Here is a 15,734-nt window from a genome sequence, read left to right on the forward strand (position 1 = left end):
TCCATCCCTGAGAGTGGAAGACAATGGCAAGCCAGCAATGACTAAATCTGCAAGAAACCCGCTTGGGATGAAGCATCATCAGACATTAAGGACAGGAACAGGACTCTCAAGACATATCTGGCGAGGCATAGGCCGTTTCAAGTTAACTAAGAAAGGACCCAACAATTATCCTTTGTATCTTTAAAAAAACCACACACTGGGTTATACACTGCTGCACTTTAACGAGTGAATAGGGTAATGGCCTTAAGTTATTTATTGCCTTGTTTACCACAAGCACTGCAGCAGGTGATTCTCTGCGATGGTTTAAGTCAATAATGTATGTCACACTCTACTCATCATACTTTAAAGAACTACATCTATTGAAAAAGAGAAGGCCAGTTATCCATTTCTTTAAACTAGATTTTATAGACCCTGCTAATCTTTATTTTTCCCTCAATAACCATGAATGTGCAATTTCGTCTTACATTTCCATGTGGGACCAAACTTGACATGACGAGTTAAACACCTGCTTAACAAAATATTACATTACATATTACCTGCCACAGTCATTATAAAACAGCATCTTATCTGACTTTGCATGAAAAACAGTTTGCAGAGTCAGCCAGTAAGAAAATAACTTATTAGGTATAGAACACAACCATTCAGAGTATATCACAGAGGTTTGCATTAGAAATAGTGTTGGTTATTCTAATTTATTCGAAGTTCATTAGTCTGTTCATAACTCCTCTCCCTGGTCAATGGAAAACAAGAAAAGTCTTATGATATGAACTCAAACTCTGGAGAATTAAAAAAAAGATTGCTTCCCAAGATTATCAACTGAAATAACTCCACAGAGGCCAGTTACCCATCAGCAAGTCACTCTTTATTTCCACATGGAGAGTCCTTAATACTGATCAAGCTCCCTCAGGGCCTTCTCTCAGAATAGACAGGATGTCTGACACTTTTGTCCTTATCTGTCAACCGGGGCTCCCTGATTTGGGCTGGTAACATGGTCCAATCAGGGAACTCATGTTATATGAGGTCCACCTGGCTGACCTTGTTACAATCACCACACAAGATAGCATGCATATCATGTTCTCAAGTTCAGTAATAACTGATGAGCTGAAGTGTGCAGAACACCAGTGGGATAAAAACCATTCTGGGACTCAGGCCTCCCCTTAAAGCTAGCAACATCCATTACTTAGCCATGCCAAGGTCTTCTAAAATAAGACAGAGTAAACATTACAAAATTGAAAGATCAGCTACCTCTCACAGTATTCCAGCTGATGGTATACTCCGTCATAAAGAAGGGAAAATTAACTTATCCACTGGCACTTTGTGGTAAGAATAGTTAGATGAAAAAACCCAGTGATCCCATTTTGTATGCGTGGCATTTTTCTTAAACCTCAGTGCAGCTGACAGGATACATTCAGATTGCAACAGCCCGACTCAGGTTCTGAGATATTCTCTCAGAATCTTTGACACTAATTACAGAGGAGCGAAATCAAAGTTGTAATTTAATCTTAAACTTTAACTGGTGTTGGAGATTTGAGATTGACTTCCAATGTCATTGTTCATTTCGAACTGCTTACTATTTTATAATGAGAGAAATTTGGAATTTCTGTTGAAAGTCCACACTGGACAATCAAAATGATTTATGCATGTATACTTACTTACACAATGTTACAACATTTCTGTGACAAAACACTGACTTGCATAAATCCTGTTCTAGCAAGGTTGAAAATCAACCATGATTTTCTTGAATCGTGGAAAAGCCTCAAGGAGATTGATGGCCTATTCATATTCCAATTTCTTGACGCTCGATGGCCATTTTTTGAAAGGGCCTTTTTGTGAAACACGATACTGCATTCTCTCACTAAACCACCTAAAAAAAACTGTTCTTTAGGTATACTGTTTTATCCAGATTATGACTATCCAAATTCAATACCCATTAAATAAGCTAAATGTTTCTGATAAAATATTTATGTTAGTATCTGGACTGTGTAATGGATTTGACCAACATTCCAACATTTGTGTAATTTGAATTTGAATCCACTTCACAGACAAGAGCAATACTTTTTGCCTATGATAAACATGGAAATTCAAAACTTTTTTTTATCAAAATTGCCAATTTACCTAGAAATATATCTAAGATCCAAGCAATTTAACATTAAACCCAACTCACTAAATTGACACTATTACTAAGAAATGACCCGACGATAGGAAGCTTTTGCATCGAAATGTAGAAACATTTCTCTCCATAATCATTGATCCCATTTACCTCTAGTGCTGCACCTAGCTGCCTCTTGAATACATTCAATGTTTTGGTATCACCTCATTCCTGTGGAAATGAATTCCACAGGCCTACCACTCTTTGGGTGAAGAAATGTCTCCTCATCTCTGCCCTAAATGGTCCACCCCAAATTCTCAGACTCTGGGGTGGATGCAGCCACCATCAGGAATATCCTCCCTGCATCTACCCTGTCTAGTCCTGTAAGAAGTCTCTATGAGATCCACCCCCCCCCCCCCCCCCCCCCCCCCCACCCCTCCCAACTCATACAGTATGAGTCAGGCCCTTTGGCCCAAACTGGTCCATGCTGATAAAAATGTCCATCTATGCTAACCCTATTTCCTGCACTTGGCCTATATCCAAATGCCTTTTAAATGTTGTTAATGTACCCACCTCAACTATTTCCACTGGCAACTCATTTCATATGCATATCACCCTCTACGTAAAAACTTTGCCCCTTAGGTTCCCTTTTATTCTTTCCTTTCTAACCTTAAACTGATGACCTTTAGTCCCTGATTCCCTAACCCTGGGAAAAAGACTGAGTGCATTCATGCTTTTCATGACACCTGTATAATGTCCTCCCTCAGCCTCCTAGTCTCGAAAGAAAAATGTCCTAGCTTGTCAAACCCCTCACTATAACTCAGACCATTGAGTGCAGACAACATCCTTGTAAATTTCTTCTGCACTCTTTCCAGTTTAATAACATCCTTCCTATAGCAGGTGACCTAACCTGGACACAATACTCCCAAGTGCAGCCCCACCAATGTCCTGCACAATTGCAACTTAATTTCCCAACTTCTATACTCATTGCCCTGACTGATGAGGGCAAGTGTGCCAAAAGCCTTTTTCACTGCCCTGTCTACCTGTAACTCCACTTTCAGAGAACTATGAACCTGAACTTCAAGATCCCTCTGTTTCACTATACTTCTTAAGGCCCTACCATGAAACTCCTACCTTGATTTGACTTTCCTCTCATCTGAACTCCAGCAAAAACAATCCCAACCTAGTCAATCTTTCTTCAGATGTCAGTTCCGCCATCCTGGTAATCAGGCTGGTAAACCTTTGCAACACTCCCTCGAGAGCAAGGGCATCCTCCTTCAGGAAAGGAGACCAAAACTGCACACAATATTCTAGGTATGGCCTCACCAAGGCTCTGTATAACTGCAGTAGCACATCCCTGCTCCTGTACTCGAAACCTCTCGCAATGAAGGCCAACATACTATTTGCCTTCTTTACTACCTGCTGCACCTGCATGTTCACCTTCAGCGACTGATGCAGAAGGACACCCAGGTCCCACTGCACACTACCCTCTTCCAGTTTAAAGCCATGCAAGTAGTAATCTGCCTTCTTGGTTTTACTTCCAAAGTGAATAACCTCACATTTATGCAAATTATACCGCATCTGCCATTGATTTGTTCACTCACCCAACCTGTCCAGATCATGCTGAAGGATCTCTGCATCCTCGTCACAGTTCACCCTTCCACCCAACCTGGTGTCATCTGCAAACTTTGAGATGTTATGTTTTGTTCTGTCATCCAAATTATTAATATATATTATGAATAGCTGGGGTCCCAGCACCGATCCCTTGGGACCCCCTAGTTAGTGCCTGCCAATTTGAAAAGGACCCATTAATTCTCACTCTTTGTTTTCTCTCTGCCAACTTATTTTCTATCCATCTCAATACACTCTTCCCTCCTCCACCCCAATTCCATGTGCTTTTAATCTTGCACAATGATCTCTTATGCACAACCTTTCTGGGGCTTTTTGAGATGCAATGGAAAAAACACTTACTACACATCACACACACACAATGTTGTCAAATAACTTTTTACAACATTTTACTCAACTTGGCACAAAGATAACACTTTCCCTTAGTGCTGAAAACATACAGAAGTTGCTTCATATATGTTCTGTGTTATAACAGGCAAGTGATATCTACTGCCCACTGAAAAACAATTTGGTCTGTTCCCCTGTGCTAACATCCCTGATTTCAAGAAACAGTCAATGCATTCAAATACACGTCCAAAACGAAAAGCAATTTGTTTACATTTCTGTGGAGTACCCATAGGTGAGGAAGACATTTTGGACTTGTGCAGCCATTTAATCCACAGCAGGTTTCATTTTGATCTTCAAATAATTTATCCTTAATTTCATGCAGGAACACGAACAACTCAGCTACTCCTCTACAAGGTCCAAATCTTCCAGTGTAATCATTAATGGACTGAAGCATGCTACGAAATATGTATTTCAGATCCGTGCTCGGACTGCGGCTGGATATGGCAGTTACAGTCAGAAGTTTGAGTTTGAAACCGGAGATGAATGTAGGTCTATCTGGATTGTTACCCACAACGTTTCCTTATGTATTCTTTAGCATTTAGACATGTTGTTGCTGACTTGTTTTGCTCTTCTTTTTAATGTACCGATATTTGTTTTACAATCCATAAATTTGCTAAAAATGTAACAAAACTTTATTGGTTCTTTTCAAGGTAATTTATCCCATAATGTGTGACGATGTTACATTCTTAACAGATTACTTCAAAACCTATACAGCACCTGCAGATAACAATCATTAGATTGGTGTCAAATAATAACAGCTAAAGTTTTGTTTTCATCCCAGAATTCTATATAAAAGTTTCACATTTTCTTCTATTAATCTTTTGCTGCATAATGTACCTCTAGATTCATGTAAAGTAAAACTGACACAAACTAATAGTAAAGCTCACAGTCATTATTCACAGTACCATTTGGCACTTCCACCAGTTTTTTTTTATGTTAACTTGAATTACCTTCATTTACGAGGCTGGTCTCCAGAGAAAATATTACTCCTTGATCAATACATTTACGTTCCAGTAAAAATGGAAAAGTGCTTGACAAATGTATTTAATTCCTGATTATCTCTCTCTTAAGACTTGTTACAGAATTTCGCTACTTGCTAGCTGATTTGTATGCTGACTCTGGTACAAATTGACACAATTGAAAAGAGAAGCTTCCCTATTAAGTTCTTGCCAGGACTAGTGCTTCAAAACCTGAAATTTAAGCAAAATGGGTGAGAAATTAGGCTCATTCGGATATATTTGTGGGTAAACAAGGACCATCGATGTTCCAAAATGATGTCCATAGAATGTGCACAAGCACACTTGAGGAATAATCCCATCTGACCCCATTTGATGCAGGCATTAACAAGTGTCTGTTCACCAGAGCAGGTAGATCATGATGTCAGTCAGTCAGTCAGTTAAGTTACTTTGGACTACAGAGCTCCAGCCAATGCCCTTCCTTAAATTTTCACACTGAAATCCACATTCAGCAGCAGGAAGGGCACCAACAATTATACTACTTAAAGGGACCATTGACTACTTTAAAGTTAGTTGTTTTTTGATCAGACTGGTTATAACAAAGCTTCAGGTTAGGGAGTGAAATTGGAGAATGGGGGTCATATGGAGTGGTGGGGAGGGAGTCTTGTAGAAGTTAGATGGAGGGTGTTGGTAGTTGGATGTTAGTTTGGAGGTCAGTACAGGTGGAAGACGTGTTGGGTTTGGACCACAGTGGATGATTTGTAGTGGACTTCCCTATGGATCAATGTTTCAACCTTTCCTCTTCCTCATATGTATTAATGGCTTAAACCTGATGTGTAGTCCATAATTTCAAAAGTTGCTGACAAGCCAAAACTTGGACATGATATCAGCTGTGAGAATAGTGTAGAACTTCAAAATGACATTAAATAAAAACCAGAAGAACTGCGGATGTTGTAAATCAGAAGCAAAAACAGAAGTTTCTGGAAGAGCTCAGCAAGTCTGACAGCATCTGTGAGGAGAAATCAAAGTTAATGTTTCAGGTCCAGTGACGTTAACTTTAATTTCTCTTTACAGATGCTGCCAGACCTGGTGAACTTTTCCAGCAACTTGCGTTTGTGTTTCAAAATGACTTTGATAGTTTGATGGAAAAGGCAGATAACTGGCAGATGAGAGCTAATGCGGGCAAGTATGAAATGATCCATTTTGGTAGGAAGAAGACAGAGGGAAAATTTAAAACAAAGACACAATTCCAGGATGTAGATCCAAGAGCTGTGTGACATTTGAAGGTAGTAGGACAGGTTGATAGAGCTGTTAGTAAGGCATACAATACCTTAGCCTATCAACAAAAGCATAAAGTACAAAATCAAAGAAGTTATGTTCAACTTATATAAAATACTGGTTCAGTCTCGAATGTAATATTGCATCCAAATTTCGGCACCAGACTTTGGGGATCGATATGAAGGCATTAGAACAGAGAAAAGATCCACATGCATATATTTCCCGATCACCCTGTTCAGAGGTGTTAATACATGCATCTGGAGCAGGCGGGTTTGAACCTAGGCCTCTGGCTCAGTGGTACAGACATTACCACTGTTCCATAAGAACCCTTAAAAGTCACATGAATGTTTCCAATGATGAAGAATTTCAATTTGTGTAGATAGATTGGATGGACTGTTCTCCTTGGAGAGGAGGAAAATTAAGAAGACATTTGATAAAGCTAGTCAAAATCATGAAAGTATTCCTGTTTTTGGAATGCTTGTAAACAAAAGAGCTTAGATTTAAAGTAATTGACAAGTGAAGCAAAGTTGATGCGGTTAGGTTCTGAAATACACTGCCTGAGAGTATGGGGGCGAGAGGAGCAACTGAGGCATTCAAGAGGGAAGTGGTGTATTTTCTGAAAACTTGTGCTAAAAAAGCAGAGCAGGTCAGGCAGCATCTGAGGAGCAGGAGAATCGACATTTCAGGCATAAGCCTTTCATCAGGCTGGAGGGCTTGTGCCTGAAACGTCGATTCTCTGCCCCTCAGATGCTGCCTAACCTGCTGTGCATTTCCAGCATCACACACTCGACTCTGATCTCCAGCATCTGTAGTCCTCACTTTCTCTTATTTTCTGAAAAGGAACAATATACAGTGATAGGGGAGAATGTATGGGGTGAACTGCTTATATACAGAGACAGCATAAAAATAACAGGCTGAATAGCTTCCTCCTATGCTGTAGCCAATCAATGATTGTGTTATACAGAAAGTACTATTTGATTCCTCAGATCTCCAGGATTATTGCAGTATTCTACTGAACTGGTAATTAATGAACTACAGCAATACTAATACTTTGTCCTTTTTGACTAATGTTGTTAAATCTTCTTTTCGACAAACATCTTCAATCAAAAAATACTATTGGTTTCTGTCAACATGTCAAATATTCTGGAGGCATCTTCTGTCTTTAACGTTAGAACAGAATCACAAAGTGAAATCAGTTTGGAAAGTCTCAGTACTTTTGTTACTGAGTTCCCAGAACATTACTGAAATGTTAGAAAGCACAATGAATACTGATGTGAATACTGATTTGATGTGCTTATGATTATCAGATTTTTTTGAAATTGCTATATAAGAAACATAGTGCTGAGTGTTATTCAGCACTGTCTTAATTTATCTCTCACAAATTTTACAATCACACAAAAGATCAAACTGGAAATTTTTTTAAAAAGGCATGCATAAGTTTCATGTGGTGGTTATCTTTTCTCTCCTCAGGACCTTTTCCATTAAAATGATAGCTGCTCTCCGTTCAAAATATCTTTTTAAACAAAATTGATCTAATTACTCTTAAAGTTAAATTTAGCCAGATTAATTTAGATCCACCATCCAGGACCTTCTTGACCCCACACATTCCTCTCTGTACTCACACTAGGCAAATCCTCTGGTCCAGCAATAGCCAGTTCTGGAGCTGCTGAATTAGGGAGATAAAATGTAGACTACAAGCGCTAATGTTCTCCGACTTGATAATTATTTCACATCCCTGACTGAAATACTAAATGTTGGGTGAGAAAGGGATGAGATTTGGCTGAGATGGTTCTACATTTGGCTCGTTCTGCTAAAGCTCAACATGAAAAATGGCACTTTGCTGAGCTGCTGAAAAATGACTCACACCAATAGTACCATACCTTAGCAAAGGGTCAATGTTTTCAAGAACTGAGGAGAAATTGGAAAAAGTATCTGAAGCAGGATGCAGTTGTTTGAAGGTGATTATTTGCTGCCTGATTTATTTTGAACATGTTCCATTATTGATTAACTCCATGTGGGCAACATGGTGGCTCAATGGTTAGCACTGTTGCCTCACAGTGCCAGGGACCGGGATTCGATTCTACCCTTGGGCAATTGTCTGTGGAGTTTGGACATTCTCCCCTGTCTGCATGAGTTTCCTCTGAGTGCTCTGGTTTCTTGCCACAGTCTAAAGATGTGCAGGTTAGTTGATTGGCTGTATCCAGGGATGTACAGGCTAGGTGAATTAGCCATGATAAATGCAGATTTACAGAGATGGGGCAGGTTTCAATAGGATGCTCTTCAAAGGGTTGGTGTGGATTCGAGCAGAATGGCATGCTTCCACACTGTAGGTGTCAAATAATCCATATGCCCACTTCACTATCTAGTTTTATGTGATGTTGTCCAATGGTACCTAATTTACAGAATCAGTCTCACAGATAAAGGAATAATTATGCCTTCACGACTGCATCATCATTTTTCATGATTTAGTTAGTGTCTCAGAAAATTAAATGACAACCAAATTGCTTGCAATTTTTTGATTCTCTGGCATCTCTATATAAATAGAACAGATGACATGTGTTTTAATGTATTGCTGCTTCATTTTTGTTCCAAAATGTCTGAAAGGATTCAAATGATTTCATTATCTTTGCATCAATGCGTCGTTGCTGTTACACCTGAGAGAAACTCACACTCCTTTTCTTTTACCCTAAGCTCTTTATGTTAATCAGAACCAAGTGTTCTTCATTAGTAATTCATTCTGAAGTAAGACAACATATTTTGATGTCTCTAGGTTCCATTATAAAAATGCTAATCATTTTAAGAAACTCAATGTGGCAGCCACTGCAAATAACATGTTGCTAAACTTTTGCAGAGAAGTACATGATTGGAAGTATTTTTATAAACAGGTAGTTAAGTACTACACATATGCAAAATAGTAAGGGTAAACTAAACAACTTAATCTCTAACATTCTGCTGATGTTTGTGGTTGTTGCAGTGAAGAGCTCTCACAAATATCATTAATAACCTTTCTTATCCAAACCAGTCTTTAAATTCAAGTTTATGACCTTCAGTGTGTGATTGTGCACGTTCTGGGCCCTATTAGAACTGCTCTGAAAATGTTCAGTAAGAGTGAAACTCTTTGATTTGGAATCCTGGCAAAATTACACATTTTCGAGTACCAGTTGTGAAAGACAACGGTGACCTCGAATTAAGTTGTGCACGGGTCCATTCAGGTTAAATTCACTTTAATGAGCTATGTTAATACAATGCAAAATGTCATAAAACAGTTGCTGAAAACAAGTTCAAGGGTACAGAAGATGCATGATGCTGCCTCATACGTCAGTGCACAATGCATTCCTGTTATTTTGATTGAGTATGATAATAAAACTCATCACACTAACTAGCATTAAAGACTTAACTGAGCGTGACTACAAAATGTTGGTTTGTAGGCAATTATGGTTCTGGAATTGCTCTTTGGCTGAAATTAATTGGATTCAGCCCCTGATAATTGGTTTTATTCTGTTGTTTAGCCACTGCTATTAAAATTTTACTACCCTGCCAAATCCATTTAGAAAAATACAAACCGTTGTTATTGCCTCCCACTACTGCACTTTGACACTAAGTCAGTGATCATGCTGTTTGATGAGCATAAAAAATTCTTCCAGCATGATTATCAAGTCCATCAGGGTTTGTGCTTAACAGAATTGAGGATATAGCTATTAATATTATTGCACAATTTATGGAGCCTTATTAAATCTCAGCATTCAAAATTTTGAAAATCTTGACAGTTTGCTCGTTTAGTCGGTCGGATTAAACAATTGGAATTTTAAGGTGAAGCACTTCTTCAATTTAAGATCTGAATGCAGTATAATGGCATTGTGTGCTCAGCTGTTTATTATAAACTGACAGCATATAGGCCAGGGATCTCCTTGCTGCTGCTCAACCGCCATTACTTTGTGATTTACATATGCTAATAGGAATTGTGTCGATGTTGTGAAGATAGAGCAGCAGCATCTCGGAAGAATTTCCTGACCCATGATGGGGCCACAGAAGATCACTTGTTATTTTTTAAAAAATCTTACTCCGATGCTAACTTTTCCATCCTAGCCTGTTGCAGTTTTCCATCAAAGCTCAATGTAAACTGGAGGAATAGCACCTCAATTTGTTCGGCACATTACAGCTTTCAGGTCTCAACATTGAGTTCAATAACTTCAGAGTATGAATACTGTTCTTCATTTTGATTACAATGCTCCTCACCCCTTCATACCCACTTATGTCTTGTTGGTGTCTTGCTTCCTTTGCTCTCAGCAGGGCTAAGCTGTTTTGTTTTCTTCAAACCTATCATTAACACCTATTTTACATCTCAATCACTCCCTCGCCATCATTAAAATGCACTGGGCACTTCATTCAACAGCAAAAAACATTTTTTTCAAACCTTTCAGTTTCAAAGAAGAGTTGTTGGACTCACAATGTTAATTCTGTTTCTGTCTCCAAAGAAGCTCCCAGACCCATTATGTTTCTCCAGCATTTTCTGTTTTTTTTTAATATTTCAGATTTCCAGTATCCATAGTAATTTTATTTTATTTAAGAAAAGGAAGAACTTGCTTTTATGCAATACCTTTCAGAATGTTAGCATGTTCCAAACATTTGAAGTAAATTATTGAAATTTGAGAATTGTGGCAGCCAAATTCACACAGCAAGGTAACACAGAGATCGATCAATGTGATAAGAAGCAGATAATGGCTCAGACTTTGCTGTACTCATGCAATAACTGTTTCTCACTGTTAATTGGCCCGACCTGTAATCATATTGGTTTAACAGTGTTTCTTACTGCAAGTTGCTTTATGTGTCAGATGGAAATGACAGGGTGCCTGGATACGGTATCTGGGATCTAAGTGAACAGGGTAAACAACTGTGTACATCTTTAATCAATCAGATTGAAGTATGGTAAAATATACAGCATAAGGCTATACATTGGAGTGAGTGCATTTAATACCAGATCAGAGAAAGAAAAAGTGAGACAATGAAACTTGGATTAAGAAAGAAATACATTAAAAACTGATGAAGAGAATATTTTAGTCTACTTTATGCCTCTGATACTTAATCCTGAAGGAATGAATTGTTTTTATTGTTAGAGAAGTTGATTAATGATAGTTATCACTGATCATGTTATTAAAAAGTATACCGATCTGAAAGCAGCTAACTTTCTGTGGTCAACTTATTTTGTATGTGCATACAAATGCAGGTGATTCATGTTACCCAATGAATATGATGGTAGAATCAGACATGCCCTTTTCTTTGTGATACTAAGTGTAAAGCAGAGCAACAGCAGAAATTCCTTGATTTCCTTGTTTAATTGTACATTTGTTCTCATCTGAAGTTGCAATGGCCAGACCTAAGCATTATTTTAAAAAGTAAATTATGTTTCAGTTATGTTGGTTAAATGTCAGGGCACCGGGGAGAACTGTCATGCTTTACTTCCAAATGTCTATTGTGATTTTAAAAACGTACATGTTGGTGGCCGCTGAAGAATGCAGGTGGAACTTGTAACAATCAATTTTAGTGAGAGGACATAAAACAAATCTTAGGTTCCTCATTTACATACAGTAGGGGCATAGCACTTGTTTTAGTTAACCACCAGGCCTTTATTGTCAATGTGGAAGCAGTTGTAAGAAGTCCCATGTCAGAAGGAGAAAGTTCTACTCTGAAATCCCTTATGCTTCAGTTTAAACTAATTTCTAGAATTTGTATACATATGCAAATCAGCAGCGTTCTTAAATTTGTATTTCCCTACTTGTTTCCAATCTACCTTGATTTGAGGATATAGGGACAGTTAAGTATTTGTGAGCAGACCGTGAAGTGGTGGTAATGTCAATGTATTCCTTGTCCAGTGGACTGCAGGGGAGATGGATTCAAATCTCACTATGGTTGCTGGAGGGACTTAAATTCAATTTATTATTTAAAAGTTAATTTCTGTAATGGTGCCATGTAAGTATCATCAATTGTCTAGATTTCCAGTTATTTCAGGAACATCTTTTAGGGAAGGAAATCTGAACTACATGTGAGTCCAGGTCTACAGGATTCCTCTGAAATTGCTTCAGAAGCCATTCCATTTAAATGGGACAATGAATCCTGACCTTGCCAGAGGTGCATGTATCACAAGGTTAAGAAAGTTTGAACAATGTGGTCTTCAGCAGTTTGTACTCACTTTATATTGTTTCTGTAGAATGGGTAATCAATCATATGTGACAATATATTATGTTAAACTGACAGACAACCAGAGTAATTGAACATATTGAAACTGGAACACTGGAAATTCAAAATGGAATGAGCTAATATTACAATTTATATTTGTATCTGTTGGCTATTATTTCTTGATATGGCTTATCAATTAGCATAATTGCAGTGATTGTAATTAATGTTGACATCCCCATGCACAAACATATGCTTGTAGTCAATGTCCACCATGGTATCCGATTACATCAAAGGAGGAACATAATCACAGCACAAATTGTGCAATTATACGCATAACAAAAAAAAAGGAGAGACGTGGACTATAATCTTATCTCAGGATAATTTCATAACAAATACTAGTAAGTTTCCACTCTCTCACGTTTTGGTATTAGCCATATTTTTTTTTTCAAATCCATTATTCTTACATTTTTTGACTTAAGAACACATTGATTTATTGCATGGTGCCAATTTTGTATTAATGTTGAAATGCATAAAATAATATATGCTTACATAATATTACATAAACTTACATAAAATAATACCAGTTATGTTTCAGTATATTTTTCTTTCCATTTCTTTTCCAGCATCTGACATTGCCACAGAACAAGGGCAAGTTTTGGTCATTGCAACTGCTGCAGTTGGAGGATTCACTCTTCTTGTTATCCTCACCCTGTTCTTCCTAATCACTGGCAGGTAGTACATCTACTGCATATCATTTTTATTGAACGCTTGTTAACCATCTTTATTATCATATCTAGCCAGGCAAAATGCAGTGGTGAAAGATTTTGATTTTGTTGGATGGTGAAATTAAAATCTGGGAAAAAGCAGAATTGACCATTTATTTGCTTTTTTACAAGGTCAAAATCTCCCTTGCTGTTGTTAAGATAGAGCATTTTCATATTTTGGACATTTCTGAATATACATTTACACAGTTCGCTAAGTTTTAGTCATTATTTTATGTTAGCAGGTGAGACATTGTATTTTAAGTTGTATTTTGTAACATTAGGAAGCTACAATTAGGGAAGTGATTGCTGGGCCTCTTGCTGAGATATTTGTGTCATCGATAGTCACAGGTGAAATGCTGGAAGACTGGAGGTTGGCTAATGTGGTGCCACTGTTTAAGAAAGGTGGTAAGGACAAGCCAGGGAACTATGGACCAGTGAGCCTGATGTCGGTGGTGGGCAAGTCGCTGTGTGTATGTGTGTGTGTGTGTGTGTCCCTCCCACGCTGTGTGTGTGTCCCTCCCTCGCTGTGAGTGTGTTCCTCTCTCGCTGTGTGTGTGTTCCTCTCGCACTGTGTGCGTGACCCTTCCTTGCTGTGAGTGTGTGTGTGTCCCTCCCTCGCTGTAAGTGTGCGTGTCCCTCACTCGCTGTGAGTGTGCGTGTCCCTCCCTCGCTGTGTGAGTATGTGTTGTGTGCATGGCCCTCTCTCACTGTGTATGTGTGTGTGCCTCCCTCGCTGTGTGAGTATGTGTTGTGTGCATGACCCTCCCTCGCTGTGTGTGTGTGCCTCCCTCGCTGTGAGTGTGTGTGTGCACCTCCCTCGCTGTGAGTGTGTGTGTCCCTCCCTCGCTGTGTGTGTGAATCCCTCTCTCGCTGTGTGTGTGTGTCCCTCCCTCGCTGTGTGTGTGTGTCCCTTCCTCACTCTGTGAGTGCATGTCTCTCACTCTTGCAGTGTATGCGTGTCCCCCTCATTGTGTGTGAGTGTGCGCATATGTGTATTCCTCCCTCGCTGTGTGTGAGCCTGTCCCTCCCTCGCTGTGTGTGTGCGTGCGTGTCCCTCCCTCGCTGTGAGTGTGTGTCCCTCTCTCGCTGTGAGTTTGTGTGTGTGTCCCTCCCTCGCTATGAGTGTGCATGACCCTCCCTCGCTGTGAGTGTGCGTGACCCTCCCTCGCTGTAAGCGTGCGTGTCCTTCCCTCGCTGTGAGTGTGCGTGACCCTCCCTCGCTATGTGAGTATGTGTTATTTGCATGGCCCTCTCTCACTGTGTGTGTGTCCCTCATGCTCTGTGTGTGTGTGTGTGTGTGTGTGTGTGTGTCTCCCTCGCTGATTGGGTGTCCCTCCCTCACTGTGTGTGAGCATTTCCCTCCCTCGCTGTGTGTGCGTGTCCCTCCCTCGCTGTGTGTGTGCGTGTCCCTCCCTCACTGTGTGTGCGTGTCCCTCCCTCGCTGTGTATGTGTGTATCCCTCCCTCGCTGTGAGTGCGTGCGTGTCCCTCCCCCGCTGTGAGTTTGCGTGTCCCTACCTCGCTGTGAGAGTATGTGACCCTCCCTCGCTGTGAGTGTGTGTGTCCCTCCCTCGCTGTGTGTGCGTGTCCCTCCCTCGCTGTGTGTGTGCCTGTCCCTCCCTCACTGTGTGTGCGTGTCCCTCCCTCGCTGTGTATGTGTGTATCCCTCCCTCGCTGTGAGTGCGTGCGTGTCCCTCCCCCGCTGTGAGTTTGCGTGTCCCTACCTCGCTGTGAGAGTATGTGACCCTCCCTCGCTGTGAGTGTGTGTGTCCCTCCCTCGCTGTATGTGTGTGTCCTCCTTCCTCGCTGTGTGTGTGTGTGTGTGTCTGTGACCCTCCCTCGCTGTGAGTGTGTGTGTGTCCCTCCCTCGCTTTGTGCGTGTCCCTCCCACGCTATGTGTGAGCATGTCCCTCGCTCGCTGTGAGTGTGCGTGTCCCTCCCTCGCTGTGTGTGTGTCCCTCCAGCGCTGTGAGTGTGTGTCCCTCCCTCGCTGTGTGTGTGCGTGTCCCACCCTCGCTGTGTGTGTCCCTACCTCGCTGTGAGTGTGCGTGTCCCTCCCTTGCTGTGAGTGTGCGTGTCCCTTCCTCGCTGTGAGTGTGTGTGTCCCTCCCTCGCTGTGAGTGTGTGTGTCCCTCCCTCGCTGTGTGTGTGCGTGTCCCTCCCTCGCTGTGTGTGTGTGTGTGTGTCCCTCCCTTGCTGTGAGTGTGCGTGTCCCTTCCTCGTTGTGAGTGTGCGTGTCCCGTCCTCGCTGTGAGTGTGTGTGTCCCTCCCTCGCAGTGTATGCGTGCGTGTCCCTCCCTCACTGTGTGTGCGTGTCCCTCCCTCGCGGTGTGTGTGTGTGTGTCCCTCCCTCGCTGTGAGTGTGCGTGTCCCTTCCTCGCTGTGAGTGTGCGTGCCCCTTTCTAGCTGTGTGAGTGTGTCCCTCCCTCGCTGTGTGTGTGTGTGTGTGTCCCTCCCT

At 40.8% G+C, this 15,734-nt stretch overlaps 1 protein-coding gene across 4 annotated transcripts in view; it reads left to right on the forward strand.

Moving 5' to 3' along the window:
• The window catches only part of epha6 (eph receptor A6), a 674,628-nt gene that overhangs the window by 547,214 nt on the left and 111,680 nt on the right, over nt 1-15,734 (forward strand). For all 4 annotated transcript variants that reach the window (XM_043700793.1, XM_043700796.1, XM_043700794.1 and 1 more), the window contains exons 8-9: nt 4,428-4,590; nt 13,137-13,245. In XM_043700793.1, the coding sequence (XP_043556728.1) occupies nt 4,428-4,590; nt 13,137-13,245 (272 nt within the window). The remainder of the gene's footprint in view (nt 1-4,427; nt 4,591-13,136; nt 13,246-15,734) is intronic.

Source organism: Chiloscyllium plagiosum, chromosome 12 (assembly GCF_004010195.1).
Source record: "Chiloscyllium plagiosum isolate BGI_BamShark_2017 chromosome 12, ASM401019v2, whole genome shotgun sequence".
NCBI lineage: Eukaryota > Metazoa > Chordata > Chondrichthyes > Orectolobiformes > Hemiscylliidae > Chiloscyllium > Chiloscyllium plagiosum.